Source organism: Hippocampus bargibanti, linkage group LG17 (assembly GCF_051943395.1).
Source record: "Hippocampus bargibanti isolate YZ-2025 linkage group LG17, ASM5194339v1, whole genome shotgun sequence".
NCBI classification, from domain to species: Eukaryota; Metazoa; Chordata; class Actinopteri; order Syngnathiformes; family Syngnathidae; genus Hippocampus; species Hippocampus bargibanti.
The window spans coordinates 4,758,451-4,772,898 of NC_142750.1; the positions used below are offsets into that span (position 1 = coordinate 4,758,451).

Sequence of the window (14,448 nt, forward strand, 5' to 3'; positions counted from 1 at the left end):
CTCATATAACTCCAGGCCCATATCATTTAGGAATTAACTCTTTTTTTTTCTGATAAAAAAGCACGTCTAAGGTTTGAATGTTTATGTAGTCCTAAAACTCAATATTTTGTGGGTCCTGGAATTTGGGTGAAAATGAGAAAAACGATGGCACTCGATTGGACACATTTTTGCACATCGTCTGGTAGTGAATGAGTTAAAAAAATTAATGATTTCATTATTCCCGTTTCCTCCCCCAACTTTCTTTGTGCACCCACATGACGACCTCACAGCACACACGCAGACGCACACACACACTTTTCACATGGTAATTATGGGCGTTACCATCTGGACTGATATATCTTCCACTCGACACAAGCTGGACATTTTTATTAGCGTGAACACATTTCACGTCTCTAATTCAAAGCGGTAGCTCGATTGAAAATATAGTTTGTTTATGCATTAGATTATTATCTGTGAAGGATTGTACAATTATATTTTCATACCAGCGTTTCATCATCATCTAAGTTATGTATCCATGCAAAGTATGATGTCATCTTGCAAAACTACATTATTGCCAATTCGGAAAAGTATGATATCATGACAATATCGTCAGATATTTTTCGCATTTGCGGTTCAGTCTCGTTAGTCCCGGAAGCTCGATGCTGATTGGATTGCATTCCTCTTTTATCCGGATCCTCATACATCTCCGATGACTGCTGCAAATGGATATCGAGCACTCAGTCGAGCCTTTATGACATATGATACACATACACAACTTCAATCGGATTTAAAAGAAGTCGAACTAACTGCAATATGTGAAGGCATATTTTAACACCAACTGTCATAACCACGGTGCAATAGAACGACGTAAAAGCGTATCCCCCTTTTTTAGTGATGTGATTTAATCAAGCCGCATTTATAATAAATCTGAGGTTTAGGAACTGATCCACAAACGTAAATATAGTTCATGGCACATACAGTTTACATGTCAGTATGACTTGGTGGCTGAGATTAGGCCAGATTTATTGTTGACATCATGCGGCTTTAGGACTGGGTTCCGTGTTGGAGTACATGTGCCACAATCAGCTGTGCATCTGCTCTTTACAACTTCTCCTCTGAAAAGAAAATAACTCTAGTTATGCCTCCAAAAGGGTACTGAGCAATTATTTAACAACCGACATCTTTTTCTTTAATTCAGTAGAGGACAAAAAACAATTTAGGGCAACCTCTTTTTTTTGCAAAATATTTAGAGTGGCAATAAACAAGTAGGACTTCCGTTTGAATGTAAATTATTTATTCAGATGATGTGCAATTATATACAAAAAAACTGTACACACTTATAAAACACAAATATAGAACAGCGGTATGATAACAAAAGTGATAGTTGGCACACGCACCACAAAAAAAACAGAGTTCCTATTAACATTCCAATGTTTTAGAGTGCTAAATTTAAAAAAAAAATCCCTTCACCAGTATTTAGAACGGGGGACCAGCCCTTATTTAGCCATTATGGATTCTTCTTATAACCAGTAATCATTACAAGCCACATTCAATGAACAGATCATTTAGCACAATTCCAAATTCAAGGCGACGATGAAAACACATCACCAGCGACACCTACTGGCGACTGTAAGCATCGCTCGACTTTGCACAACCGTACATCGTCAACCTCTGATTTAAAAACGAAAAGTTTTAAGCGTCCGTCTGTCCGTCGAAAGGTGTGTTTGAAGAAGTCGTGTTAGTTTTTCTTGTCGTCGCCTGGCAGGAAGTAAGGATTTTCGTGGCCTTGCACCAGGTACGTGTAACGTGACGGATTTTTATTTGTGAAGGTCTTCATTCTGTCCGGGTTGAGATCGTACGATCCTGACTGAAACGGCAGGGAGAGCAGTCAACGTGTTAGTCACACATCTCTCACAGACACACACACACAAACGCAAATAGCTGTAGACCACCACCAACACCACAATTACGCGACTATCAATTCACTAGCACCACCACCATCTTTGTGATCCCGTCACCATATCTGTCGTCTGCATTTAAGACCATCAGGAAGGATGAAACCTTACCTTTTTCCATCCGCTTTGTTTCAAGGGAAAGCCCTAAAGCGACACACTGGGAGTCAGGCAAAGCAGGGGGGAGCATGAGCGGGAAACGAGCTACGAGCCATACTAGGTGCTACATTAGCTTCCAAATGACATTGGCATTACGGTACATTTAAACATTAACTGCAGAAAAAGAACGGCGGGCGCCTGAGGCTGAGAGATAAGCGTTTTGGTATCGTGGTTCGAAATACTTGTACAACCAGTCTGACGGCGGATAATATGATCTGTATAAAAACACCATGCTTTATCAAAAAACATGATTCTTGTATACAATTTCATCCCGATATTTGGCCCGAGTTGCTAAAATGCTTTTCGCTAATTTCCGATACTATAGTGATACAATATCAATAGTATCACGATACCAGAGTATCAGTATACCATCGTATCAGTATACCATCATATCACGATACATCATATCACGATACCATCATATCATGATACATAGTATCACGATACCAGAGTACACCATACCATAGTATAACGATACGTTGCCACAATACCAATAGTATCACGATACATAGTATCACAATACCAGAGTATCACAATACCGGAGTATCGCGATACCTTGTCACAATACCAGAGTATCACAATACTGGAGTATCACGATACCTTGTCACAATACCAAGACTATCACGAAACAATATAACCACAATACTTTTCCAAAGTTACAAGTAGAATATCAAATTGTGTTGTTGCTTAGCACCTGAGATTGGTCAAATTGTATGGATTAAAATTTTAGTAGTAATCCACTTTAACTCAGTCACTGCCAGATGTGCAAAAATGTGTCCACTCCAGTGCCAGGGTATTTGTCATTGTCACTCGAATTGCAGGTCCCACAGTTATATTGAGTGTTAGGACTACATAAACGTTCAATGTAGATTAGACTCTCTTCTGTCATCAGAAAAAAAAGTTAATTCCTAAATTTTTGGGTCTGGAGTTATATGAGCTTGAAATGAGGGCGACTGTCCAAAATACAAAGGAATACATACATATTGGTTTACATAGGGCTTTAACAACAGCTGAAGCTGGAACAAAGAACTAAATGGAAAAAAAAGAACTGCTGTTCCCTTGTGGAATGGAAAAAACATTGACAGAGGCCATGGCCAGCGCTTTATCAGCCTCCAAACAAGAAAACAAAACCCGAACACATTTGGGAATGGCGCTCAACACCATATTTTCAATTCCTGAATAAATTCGTGAATGGCAGTGAATGAGTTAAGAAACTTTTGCCTTCAGTTCCCTTTTACGGAATAATTTAATTTAACAAGACACAATGATGCGGCATTGTGAATATTATAGCTGTTTTTTTTCTTCATAGAAAAGAGCCCTCCCGAAAGCTCACCACGCCGTTGCCGTTATGTCGTTTTTCCATCATCTCCATGGCAGACGCAGAGTCCCAGGTGGAAGCGGTGGTGGCGCGTGGAATGGGCGTGATATCAACAGGCCAGGGCTTGCTCAACTCGCCCACAGAATACGGGCTGGAGTCATTGTACTCAGCCTGATTGGTAGAGCACCTCCACCTACCGAGGACAGAGAAGGTTAGTTATTATTATCTTTTTTTTAAGATGAGGATTACTGTAAATATCCTTTTACGTATGACTTATATAATTTATTCAGAAATTCAAATAGTACCAATATGAATGTGTCCTTTTTATATTCTTTTTTTGTTTCATTTTATCCGTTTTTCTTAATTTCTTATTCTGTCTTAACTGACGAAGACTGGCTGGGAGAAACACATCTGCCTAAATCGTGATGCATTTTTGTTTTAGTTCCTGTGCAATGGACTGCCCCCTTGCGGTAACTACACGCACTACATTTTTGACAACACATTGAATGAAGTGCCAATGGACTCACCAACAACAGTAAGAGAGCAAAGCCAAGAGTAAGATAAGTAGAATTCCACCGAGAACGCAGGAGACGATGACAACCGCTAACAGAGATGCTGCCAACACACAATTTTGTTGTCACCATTTGCTCCAGGCGCACAACGACGCAATAAAAATCGGTTCTTTAGTCACTCACAGTCAGTGCAGTTGAAGCCTGCGTATCCAAACGCACATCTGGACAAGAGAAGGAAACAAAAGACATTTAGTGAAATATTCATATATTATATAAAATAGAACATAAATGTGTTTAAGTAAATACGGTTCCTTTTTTTGTAAGAGTATTCACACTGCCAGACAGCAAATACAGTAAAGTCTCGTTATATCGATATTCTCGGGAGTCTGAAAAAATATCGATATAACCGGACTATCGATATATCCGATCCTGCGGCATGTAAATTTTCTCCTTGCGTTCATAGAAATACTATCATAATAAGCAGTACTATCGATATAACCGATATTGATATAACGAGACTTTACTGTATGTCTACTCCAGTGCCAGGGTTTTTGTCATTTTCTCTCAAATTCCAGGACCCACAGAATATTGAGTTTTAGGACTACATAAACATTCAAGGTGGCGTTAGAAACCTTAGGCTCTCTTCTTTCATCAGTAAAAAAGAGTTTATTCCTAAGTTATATGGGTATGGAGGTATCTGAGCTTGAAATGGGGGCAGCTGTACAAAAGGCAAATGCTGCCCCCTCGTGGAAGGGAAATAACACTGTCAGAGGTCTGACCAGCCCTAACGGCATGAAAAATCAAAAGGCGAACAAATTCAGGAATGGCGCTTCACGTCATATTTTTAATTCCCGAATAAATTCAGGAATGGCAGTGAATGAGTTGTGAAAGTTTCAAGTGTGCATTTACTCACTTCTGACAGCTGTTGCCAACCACTTCCTGCCCACTGGGACATGCTGCAGAAATTCGCAAGGATATTCATTAAAAATATATCCATTATTGTGAGTTCTTAACAAATCTACTGTTGTCCTTAGTTGTCATCATAATAGATGTTTGTACCCTTGCAGCTGGTGTTGGAGTACACGGTGGAAATGAACCCGGCTTTGCAGGAACAACCCACGTGGCCATTTGTGCTGATGCACATCGTGGTGGTAACATCGCAGGGAAGCGGAGTCTGATCGCATAACTTCGTGCCTGTGAAGGATCAAAACATACAAAAAAGGTGAGGAAAGTGTATCGTTTGTTTCATTGGTCATCACAAGATGGCGTTAGCTCACCGTCGAATGTTGCGTTGACTAACAAGCCTTGGGAGCTGCTGCTAATGACGTCCTGGATGATCTGCTCGACTGCCTCCTGAGAGGCCGACGTGTTGTCAAAAATGTTGTTGACGGTAGCGATGACGCTTCCGGGGCTGCTCGCAAATACAAAGCATTAAATAAATACATAAATAATCGTGACACCAGGTAGGGCCTTAACTCACGCTAGCTGCACCACGTCGGAGCGAATGTATCCCGGTTGACCAGCAAACGCATCGCCAAGCTAAAAACACAACACACAAATAACTGTTCACTCAACAAAGGGAAAAGTCCCAGATGTCATCGTTTTATGTGACGCTCAAAGCTAACCGAAGCGGAGATCTCCGCTGATGTGACCTGGAACGCTTTGGAGGACCTGTTCAACATCTCTTCGGTAAATGTCAAGGTGGGGAGATGGAGCAGCCCAGGAAACACTTGAGCTGAAGAAAATTAACCCAATGAGACACGTCCGTCGGCATTTCACTGCCATTTCAAGTCTTGCTTACCACGGAGACAACGATCGCCCACCAAGAAACCCCCGGAGAGACACTGGCAGGTTCCGTTCAGGCAGACGCTTTCAAGAGGACACTGCTCCGCGGGACAAACTAAGGACGTATGAAAGGTGACGCACTGACGACCCCGTGATGCAACAATACCAAATTTAAATGGTACTAACCTATAATTGGACCCTTGGTAGGGCCAGGCGGGGTAGGGGTGGTTTTGTTGGCTGAAGTTGGGGTGAGGGTGCTTGATGCTTGAGGGGTTGCTTCGACATAACGTTGAAAAACATGCAACAATCAATCCACAGACAACACGCTAATACTCGTGTTTGTTCTTGTCGTACCTCCTGATGTTGCCACTGAGGTGGTGGGACTATGTGCGGTAGTAGGGCTGCTCAGGCTCGCCGTAGTTGTCCCTTCGACGGACAGATTGGCGGTTGTCGTCCAGGTTGTTGGGTCTTGGGTGGATGTGGTGCTGTGGGACCATGTAGCGGTTGATGTTGGCGTTGGGTTGATGGTGGTGGAGCCGGCGGTTCTTCCGGGCGTTGTCAGCGTCATCGTGGTGGTGTCGTCAATTGGGCCGGTTGTCATTGTTGCGTTGCTGCTGGTCGGACCGGGCGGCGTCATCAAGGTTGTGTTGCCGTCTGTCGCACCGGTCGTTGTGTCGGTCGGAACGGTTGTCGTCGGTGGTGTGTCATCTTGAGTCGGGCCAATTGTTGTGACTGAGGTCGTGACGTCTGTGGTCGGACGAGGTGGCATTGAGGTTATGTTGTTGGTCGGATTCATTGTGCCGTTGTTGGCTGGACCGGTTGTCGTCCATAACGTTGCGTTGACGGTCGGATTGGTCATCGTCGAGGTCACAGTGTCCGTCGGGCCGACTGTTGTCGGTGACTGTGTTGTGTTGTTCTTGGTTGTTCCGAATGTTGTGTCGATATCTGTGGAACTGGTTGTTGCCCCTGAAGTTGCGCCATTGTTGGTCACATCCGTCGCGGTTGTGTCGTTTGGAACAATAGTTGTCAAGAATGCACCCGTTGTTGTCGTTGATATTGTGATTTCGATTTGTGGATCGGTTGTAGTCAACAAATTGCTGCTCGTCGGACTGGTTGCTGTCACTGATGTTCTGTGGTTGTTGGTTATGATGTCATTGCTGGTTGGATCAACTGGCGCCACCGAGGTTGCACTGTTGTAGTCCAGCCCGGGCGTTGTGATCCGAGTTGTCCGATTGTTGCTCATAGTTGGGAGGGTGACTAGCGTGACTGGATTTGTGGTTGGATCGTGGTCTGTCGAACGTGCCGTCAACGTGTTGCCGGTTTGGCCCGTTGCTATCGGGATGGTGTTGTTGGTGACGGTTGTCGTGTATGGATTAGTTGCCAATAGCGTAGAAGTCGTGTAGTTGCTCGGCGGACTGAGCGTTTCTGTTTGCGTCGTGTTTTCGCCGTTCTCGGACATTCCCTCGGCTGCGGCGGTAACAATGTCCGAGTTTTCTGCCATCACTACAGTAAAACAGAGATGAAAGAAAATAATTGGCAAATTGTTTATACTTGACAGTCATCTTATTCGATCGAGCATTTTTTTTTAAAGTTTTTTTCAACTCTTGAAATGAAAGTTATTTAACTCATTCACTGCCAGACATGTCCACTCCAGTGCCAGGGTTTTTGTCATTGTCAGTCAAATTCCAGGATCCACAAAATATTGAGTTTTAGGACTACATAAACATTCAATGTAGCGTAAGAAACCTTGGATGCCCTTCTTTCATCAGGAACCCTAAATTTTATGGGTCTGAGTTATATGGGCTTGAAATGAGGGTGGCTGTCCAACATACATTGCAATACATACATATTGGTTTATATAGCGCTTTAAGAGGCTATTGCCAGCGCTTTATCGGCACCCAAGCGAGAAGAAAAACAAAACCCAAATTTGCGAATGGCGCTCGTCATATTTTCAATTCCCGAATAAATTTGTGAATGACTTATTAGTTAATAACTTCCAGTATTTTTATCCTGATTTTTTTTCAAATATCTCCCAACCAACCTGCCCTAACATTTGCCGTGTGTACACTGTATCATTACTACTGCGGTAAAATAAAAAAAAAGACATTTTTAAACATTCTTTTCACTCTTTAGTTTCAACTAATCTCTTCAGGAATGCGGTGACAAGAGGAAAAATATGACATTCCGAACACCTGTTGTTTGACATTCCTAAAAAAACAAACAAACGTGACTCGGGAGAAGGTAGAAACAACTGATAGGAAATCATCGGCGTCTCCAAGACCCCGCGAGGGTCTTTAGTTTGAAATTTTAAAGTGAGGAGAAACTAGGGGAAGTTCTGAATTCTACCATTGCTCAGGATCAGAATCAGAATCAAAACGATCTTTATTGTCCAAGTGTGTAGAACACGTTGCACTAGTATCATCATAAAAAAATTGCAAAGATGCATTATACAGTTATGTTTGGATTACTCTTTAGAGAGTTAATGGCTAGGAGGAAGAAGCTGTTTAAATGTCTGCTGGATTTGGTGCGCTGAGAGGAGTCGCTGGAAAAGGTGGTGGGCAGGGTGAGGAGGGTCCAGTCGGATTTTCTGCACCCTTGTTTAGATTCTTGCAGTGTGCAAGTCCTCGAGAGTGGGAAGGGCGAGGCGATGGCAATTATATTTTTTGCTATCCTAACTGTCCGTTGAAGTCATATTTTGTCTATTTCTGTGGCTGCCCCGAACCAAACGGTAGATATAAGTATTAGAATAGCTGCATGTCAGAAGTAGCACGACAGCATGGCCGCTGCGTCGCATGGCGACGCTTTTGTCTAGGTTACGATTTAAAGGTAGCGCACTAATCTTGGATTGGATGACCGGTGCGGGCGATTACGGCAAAACCTCTTACACAGCATCTAACGGCACTAAGGCCCATTCACAGTAGCCCGGTCACGCTTTCACCATGCAGTTTTTTTGTCACGTGAAAAAGATGCCCTGTGGGGTGCCGAAAGTTATTACATTTCACACCGAGACTGCTTTTCGCATTCTTTCCGTTCAAGAGATTGGCATATTTTATCCTTGATTTCAAACATAGTCCTATCACGTGTTTGTGTTTGAGTGGTCAAGTGGTGAACGCAGTCGTTATGGTAACAGTGAGTCTTGCCTAGATAGGACATTAGTGTGTGTGTTTGTTCAAGTGTACGGAGGTGTGTGTGTGTGCGCGCGTTATCTGCACCTTTGATCTCTATATAATGCTCATAGTGGAGCACAGAGTGTCCCGTCTTCCCATAAAAATAAATTTAAAAAGCGGCACGGTAGGAGGAAGTGAAACTTTGTTAAATATGGAATAAATCATTAGCACGTCCATATTATGACAATGTTTAACCTTGACTTCAAGGCATCAATCAATTTCAGAGTGACTAAGTCAATATTAATCGTGAGCCGTACTTTATTAATACTTTACTTATTATATTTTTTGAAATAATTAGACCGATTTTTATTTTGTTTTACTCATTATGCGTTAATCTATAACCTCTTCTAACAAGCCACATGTGGTAAAAGTTGTTACGATTGTATTGACGAAAGGCACAAAAATGAATAATAAACGGATGTACCTGATACTTTGAAACTATTCAAAAAAATCGTGTTTTTTTTTTTCATTTAAATTTTCAAGTAAACGCATAGCCGTTTGCAGGTGTCGTGTCATATTCATGACGTTAGCCATCCGCTAAGAGGCGCACCGCGTCGCAGGAGAGCGGCAAGCGTGCAGTCGTTAAGAGGGTGTTGTCTGTGTGGGGTTCTCCCACTGCAGATAATCCTCGCAGACACAAAAGGAATGAGTGGGTCAAAGGTGCAAGACAAACACAACACTTGGGAGGGCAGATATCAGGAAGGGTCCGGTTTTTAGCTACATTCAGATCGCTTTAACGTTAAAAAGAGTGTGTGTTTGAGACACACAATGACTCTACTGTTGAGTGCTTGTCCCGCTGGAGGCAGTGTCCCTTTCCACTTCCCGTCTTGACCGAACCTTTGTCACAAGCCTATAGGCAGAAAGTTCAGAAAATAACAAGATTGCTAACAGAATACCCAGCGTTTACCCGCGGATAACTTTTGCATAGAATTACGTAAAGGCGGATGAAAACTCTTACTGTGACGTGAGCAGCAAATGGGATTTTGGGACAGGTTACCTCTCATTAGCCAATAGCATCAACACATGGAGCCAAACATAAATCGGAACCTGGTTCTAATGTAATTTATCAGGGTGAGGAAAAAAAACACTCAATTACAGGCGAGCACACAAGAAGTACTGTATTTTCCGATGCACCTTCAATGAATAAAAAAGTTTTCCAAATATAATATATAAATATAGATAATGTTTCAAAATAAGGCATACCACATTATAACGTGCTACGGTAGAAGCTGGGGTTACGCACTACTTCTTCTACGGGGGAAATGGAGTCGGTGGCTGCTGACAGTAGTTGGGAGACCTGTTGTGGCTCAATATTACTTCACATATAAGGCGCACCTGCGTAGGATTATCTTTTGAAGAAAAGGAAGGCTTTTGAGTGCACTTTATACACCCGAAAATACTTGATCAGTCTGTAAAAAGCGATCTGGGTTGCGTTTCAACTAAATAAACACCAGTCGTCCGCCAGTTCTGAGATCCTGCTGTTGAAATAAAGCCTCATGTGAGGTCGAACAGATGGCCGCGTCGCACGACCTCTGCAGGTATCATATCCAATTAAAGCTAGGCCAGCTACGACGTAAGACTTAGCATCCTCTTGTGCTCTAATCCAAACAATTGGACGCACACAAAACAACTTCAGCATAATGGTTAAGATAAATAAATACAAAAATAAGGTAGGGTACGAAATTAAAGTTACAAATGCTTGTTGAAGAGGAACGGGAAGCCAAGCTCCGTATCTCGCTACACAATGAAAATGTAGAAGCTTTGCACAAAATGGGGAACATCAGCGGCTCTCGCTGAAGCAGAACCGAGAGGAAATCACCACTTCAGGCTCACTCGATCACGCTTAGGTCAGGGGGGGTGACGTCCTCTGGCACATGACGCCATGTGATGAGCTTCCATCCGAGGCGGGCGAGGCCCATCAATCGCCATCTGCCGTTATTAGTTTGTTTTACGTAGTTTAAAAAATGGCATTATGCCAAAATAAATCGCTTTTCTGGGGCGCTATGTGTTAGGTTAGCATTCGCCGCTAAATATTAGCGCTAAGCTCTTTCCACCAATTACGGGTTCTCAATTAGTTGCTTTTTTTTCTATTGTAGGGAACTCAAATAAAGAATCCTTCAGTGAAATCAGTGAACAAAAACCGCAAGATCCCAAAATAAATCGATTTTTGGGGCTCTACGTATTAGGTTAGCAGTCGCCGCTAAATATTAGCACAAATAACTATCCATCTAGTACGGGTACTTGGTTGATTCCACCCTGAGTAAATACATTCTTGAGAACGCTTATGATGATCATTATTTCAGTGTCTGTAGACTTTTTGGTTGCCGCTTTGAGTTTCATTATGTGAGAGTTGTTTTTTTGAAATACATGTCGTGACTCAATAACATTTCTTAGCGATGTGATATTAGTTTGTGGCAGACCAACAATTGTTTTAATATTACACAAATTTCCTATCACTAATCAGTGGTCCAAACACAAGTTGATATGGTTAAATGATATCATTTGCACAAACCTCTTTTTATCGTTACTTGTATGTACATAAAAGCATCCGTGTGTACAATGCGAGTCATGTCCTGGGCGTAATAGTAATAGGTCTGTTTATACAACCATACAGGTATAGGTATTTATCACTTTTACTAATACTTTGAACCACAATATGAATACTTTGAACCACAGAAAGCAGTTTTACTTAAACGCTCCAAAAGTTATTTACTAAATGTAATGGTTTTTTGTTCCTCTAGGCCATTGGTCTCCAATCAGTGGTCCGTGGGCCAGCATTGTCTTCAGAGATCCAATGGTAATGAGTCACAATGTGGTGAGTGAATGCTTTGTTCTATTTTGAGATAATTACTGATTCATTTGTTCAGTACTCTCTTTCAAAAACAATATTTATCTGGTAAAAATCTAGAGCTTTTAAATGGATGAAAGACGACAGAAGAGCACAAGGCAGAATTCACTATGTGCAAAAATACTGTTCACTTCATGTTTCTCTCAAAATGGATTTTTCGACCACCCCCATCCAACTTAAATTTGTTTTCATCCTTTTTTACATATTTTTCACCACTAAATCTGGTCTTAAAATACATGAAATAATAATATTTTTTCTGTGTTCGAACATTGCATTATACATCGGAGTTGATGTATTTCATCTTTGAAAATCAAAACACAGTTTTCCATTCACATCTGTTTATATTTGCCTGGGTCCTGCATGACCTCTGATTTTAAATTCTGTTTGATTTTGAACATTTTTATAATAACGATTCAATATGAGGCTTACTTGTGTATAACAAATATTCCGGGTTGAGTGAAGGCTGGCGCGCGTGGCTGCCGCTGCTCACCCACAGAAAAACATATCCTGTGACTGTAAAGTGACCTTGAGAGTTTTGAAAGGTGCTTATAAATGAAATGTATTCTTAATAATAATAATATAACAAAAGCTTATGTGAGCTATAGTTTGATGTAGCTCGTGCTAAAATGAGTTTAGCACAAGCTATAACATAATAATAACCCATAATCTACTCAATAGGCCTTAATTTACCAGTACATATTTCAATTGTGAGTATTCGTTTTTTGGTTGTTGTTTGGGATTGTACCATGAGACTTTGCATCCGAAAATACACATATTGTCTCAAGTTGGCAAGTAGTGGTCTTAGTTTATGGTTTGAATAGTATTATATCCAGTTGAGGCCAACACATAGTAAGCGAAAGAAAACATGCTAGTTTTCTTATTTGTTTTGCTTAAACAAAAAGACACAAACAAAAACCACTTAATTGTCTTGCAACGTGATATCGCAGGAGAACCCCAAAGAGGCAAGTTGACTCACCCGTGGCGGCGACAGCTACGAGGAGTAAGCACAAGACACGCGGCCGGTGTAACAGCATGGTTCCGATGGTTCTGCGGGTGTGCAGCGCGGGGCAGAGGCGTCAACGAATGCGTGCTACAGGTGCTTCTCTCCCAGGCAGTCAGAGGAGGCTCACTGCGGGGCACAACTTCTCCCCCCACTGGGGCATTATAGGCTTTGGTGCTGCGCCTTCCAATTGGACCGCCCTCGCTGTCAATCATCGTTATCCGCCCTAAGTTTACGCCCACTCCCCCCATTTGCCCGGTTTGCCAATGGCGACACACAAAACGGCTACTGTACAATCAAGTTCTATTTTTAACACGATTGTTTGCCTCGCTTTCTCTCACGCCGGCCTGGCCGAGCAGGGAAGCCACAAAGGCGAATACACGACAAACTAATGTAAGTTGTCGCAGCGCCAGGGAAACCTCTTGGGTTAAGAAAGCTGAAGACAATCAAGAAAGTTTTAGCCTCCTCGTTAGCGTTAGCATGCGCCCCTTTTTTTTTTAGCATTTTGCCGAAATTTCGTCATGATTGAACGCCAAGTTCATACTACTACTACTAATAATAATAATACATTTGATTTATAAGCGCTTTTCAAAACTCTCAAGGACACTTGACAGTCACAGGATATTTTTTCTGCAGGTGAGCAGCGGCAGCCATGTGCAACAAAACTATGTTTTTGTCAGCAGGAAACAAAATCTACTGTGTATTAGGCATTCTACCCTTCGCAATATTTGATCCCCAAATCAGCATTATTATTTTCTTTACCTTCTAAAGTAAAAAAAAATACACAGCAAAAGCTCCCAATGTCTTTGTAATTAGTCGTGATTTCCTGGAAGAAGTGTTTTCACAATTATGCGATCTGAAGAAAAAAATGATTTGATAAGATTAGATAAACCTTTATTTGCCTCACAGTGGAGAAATTTACATTTTACAGCAGCAAAAACAAAATACAGGAGTTGCTGTAAAGGCAGCCAGTTTCACACAGTGCCATCTTTAAGTCAGCAACAAAATAATAAAAAAATAATGTGACACAACACAAAGGACACAGACAGTCATTAAATCTTAAGCACTTTCTGTGACATGAATAAATACAAACACAAAATGTAAGGGGAGTTTTGAAAATAGTTTTGTTTTAAAGCTTAGTAGTGTACTACGAATGATTTTGTTTAGGTTATTAATTATTAATACTGCATAGCTGGCCGTGTATTTTGTGTTTACAAAAGAATGTGAGCAAGCAATAAGTGAAATGTAACAGTAGTAGTAATAAAAACTAAAGCTTGATTTTTTATAAATACAATTTTTATTTACATTTGTTAAGATAAATTAATCAGCGTATGCGTGTCTGTGTGTGTGTGTTTTACCTCAGAACTTCCAGGAACAGATGTCAATATGGTTCCTGTTCCTGTGGTATAAAGGCCTCACGACGTCGTGCTCTCCTCCTGCTTATCTCTGGCTCACATGTGGCAAGTATCCGCCATTTTTCAATTTCTTTTGTCGTCCTTGTCGACGTGGTGGCCGTAGCAACCACGTCGAACCGGGACTCTCGCCTCCTCCTGTCCAGCCAAAGGGGACTACTAATACGTATCATCATTTTTTGTGACATTCTGAACGGTATTTGAAATATACTTAGGAATAATTACGAGTATTGTAATCTTGTTGTTATTACTTTTGAGGTCAAGTGGGAAACATTTGTGTGAAAGGCGGGCAACACGCTGAAATGGCCGTCAGAGC

At 41.6% G+C, this 14,448-nt stretch overlaps 1 protein-coding gene across 2 annotated transcripts; it reads right to left on the minus strand.

The window, feature by feature from the left end:
* Positions 1-1,262: 1,262 nt before the first annotated feature.
* LOC148885340 (uncharacterized) lies at positions 1,263-12,850 on the minus strand. 2 transcript variants are annotated; one of them, XM_089018054.1, is made up of 14 exons: positions 12,697-12,850; positions 6,060-7,208; positions 5,892-5,981; positions 5,722-5,820; positions 5,546-5,655; positions 5,401-5,459; positions 5,198-5,331; positions 4,980-5,114; positions 4,834-4,876; positions 4,104-4,141; positions 3,936-4,023; positions 3,424-3,601; positions 2,046-2,078; positions 1,263-1,846 (listed from the first exon to the last, which is right to left on the minus strand). In XM_089018054.1, exons 1-14 carry the CDS (start codon positions 12,752-12,754, stop codon positions 1,718-1,720), a joined length of 2,343 nt encoding a protein of 780 aa, XP_088874180.1. In that variant the 5' UTR covers positions 12,755-12,850; the 3' UTR covers positions 1,263-1,717. The 2 variants fall into 2 exon arrangements, with proteins under 2 accessions (XP_088874180.1, XP_088874179.1); XM_089018053.1 differs by lacking the exon at positions 2,046-2,078 and having other exon boundaries at positions 12,697-12,769.
* Between the last annotated feature and the right edge of the window lie 1,598 nt (positions 12,851-14,448).

Bases quoted from the DNA above. Each gene is read 5' to 3' on its own strand.
- LOC148885340 (XM_089018054.1), bottom strand. From the start codon at position 12,754: ATGCTGTTACACCGGCCGCGTGTCTTGTGCTTACTCCTCGTAGCTGTC. The intron at 5,656-5,721 runs GTAAGCAAGACT...AATTTTCTTCAG, and splicing joins GGGCGATCGTTGTCTCCGTG to CTCAAGTGTTTCCTGGGCTG. The intron at 5,460-5,545 runs GTTAGCTTTGAG...TTGTGTTTTTAG, and splicing joins CAGCGGAGATCTCCGCTTCG to CTTGGCGATGCGTTTGCTGG.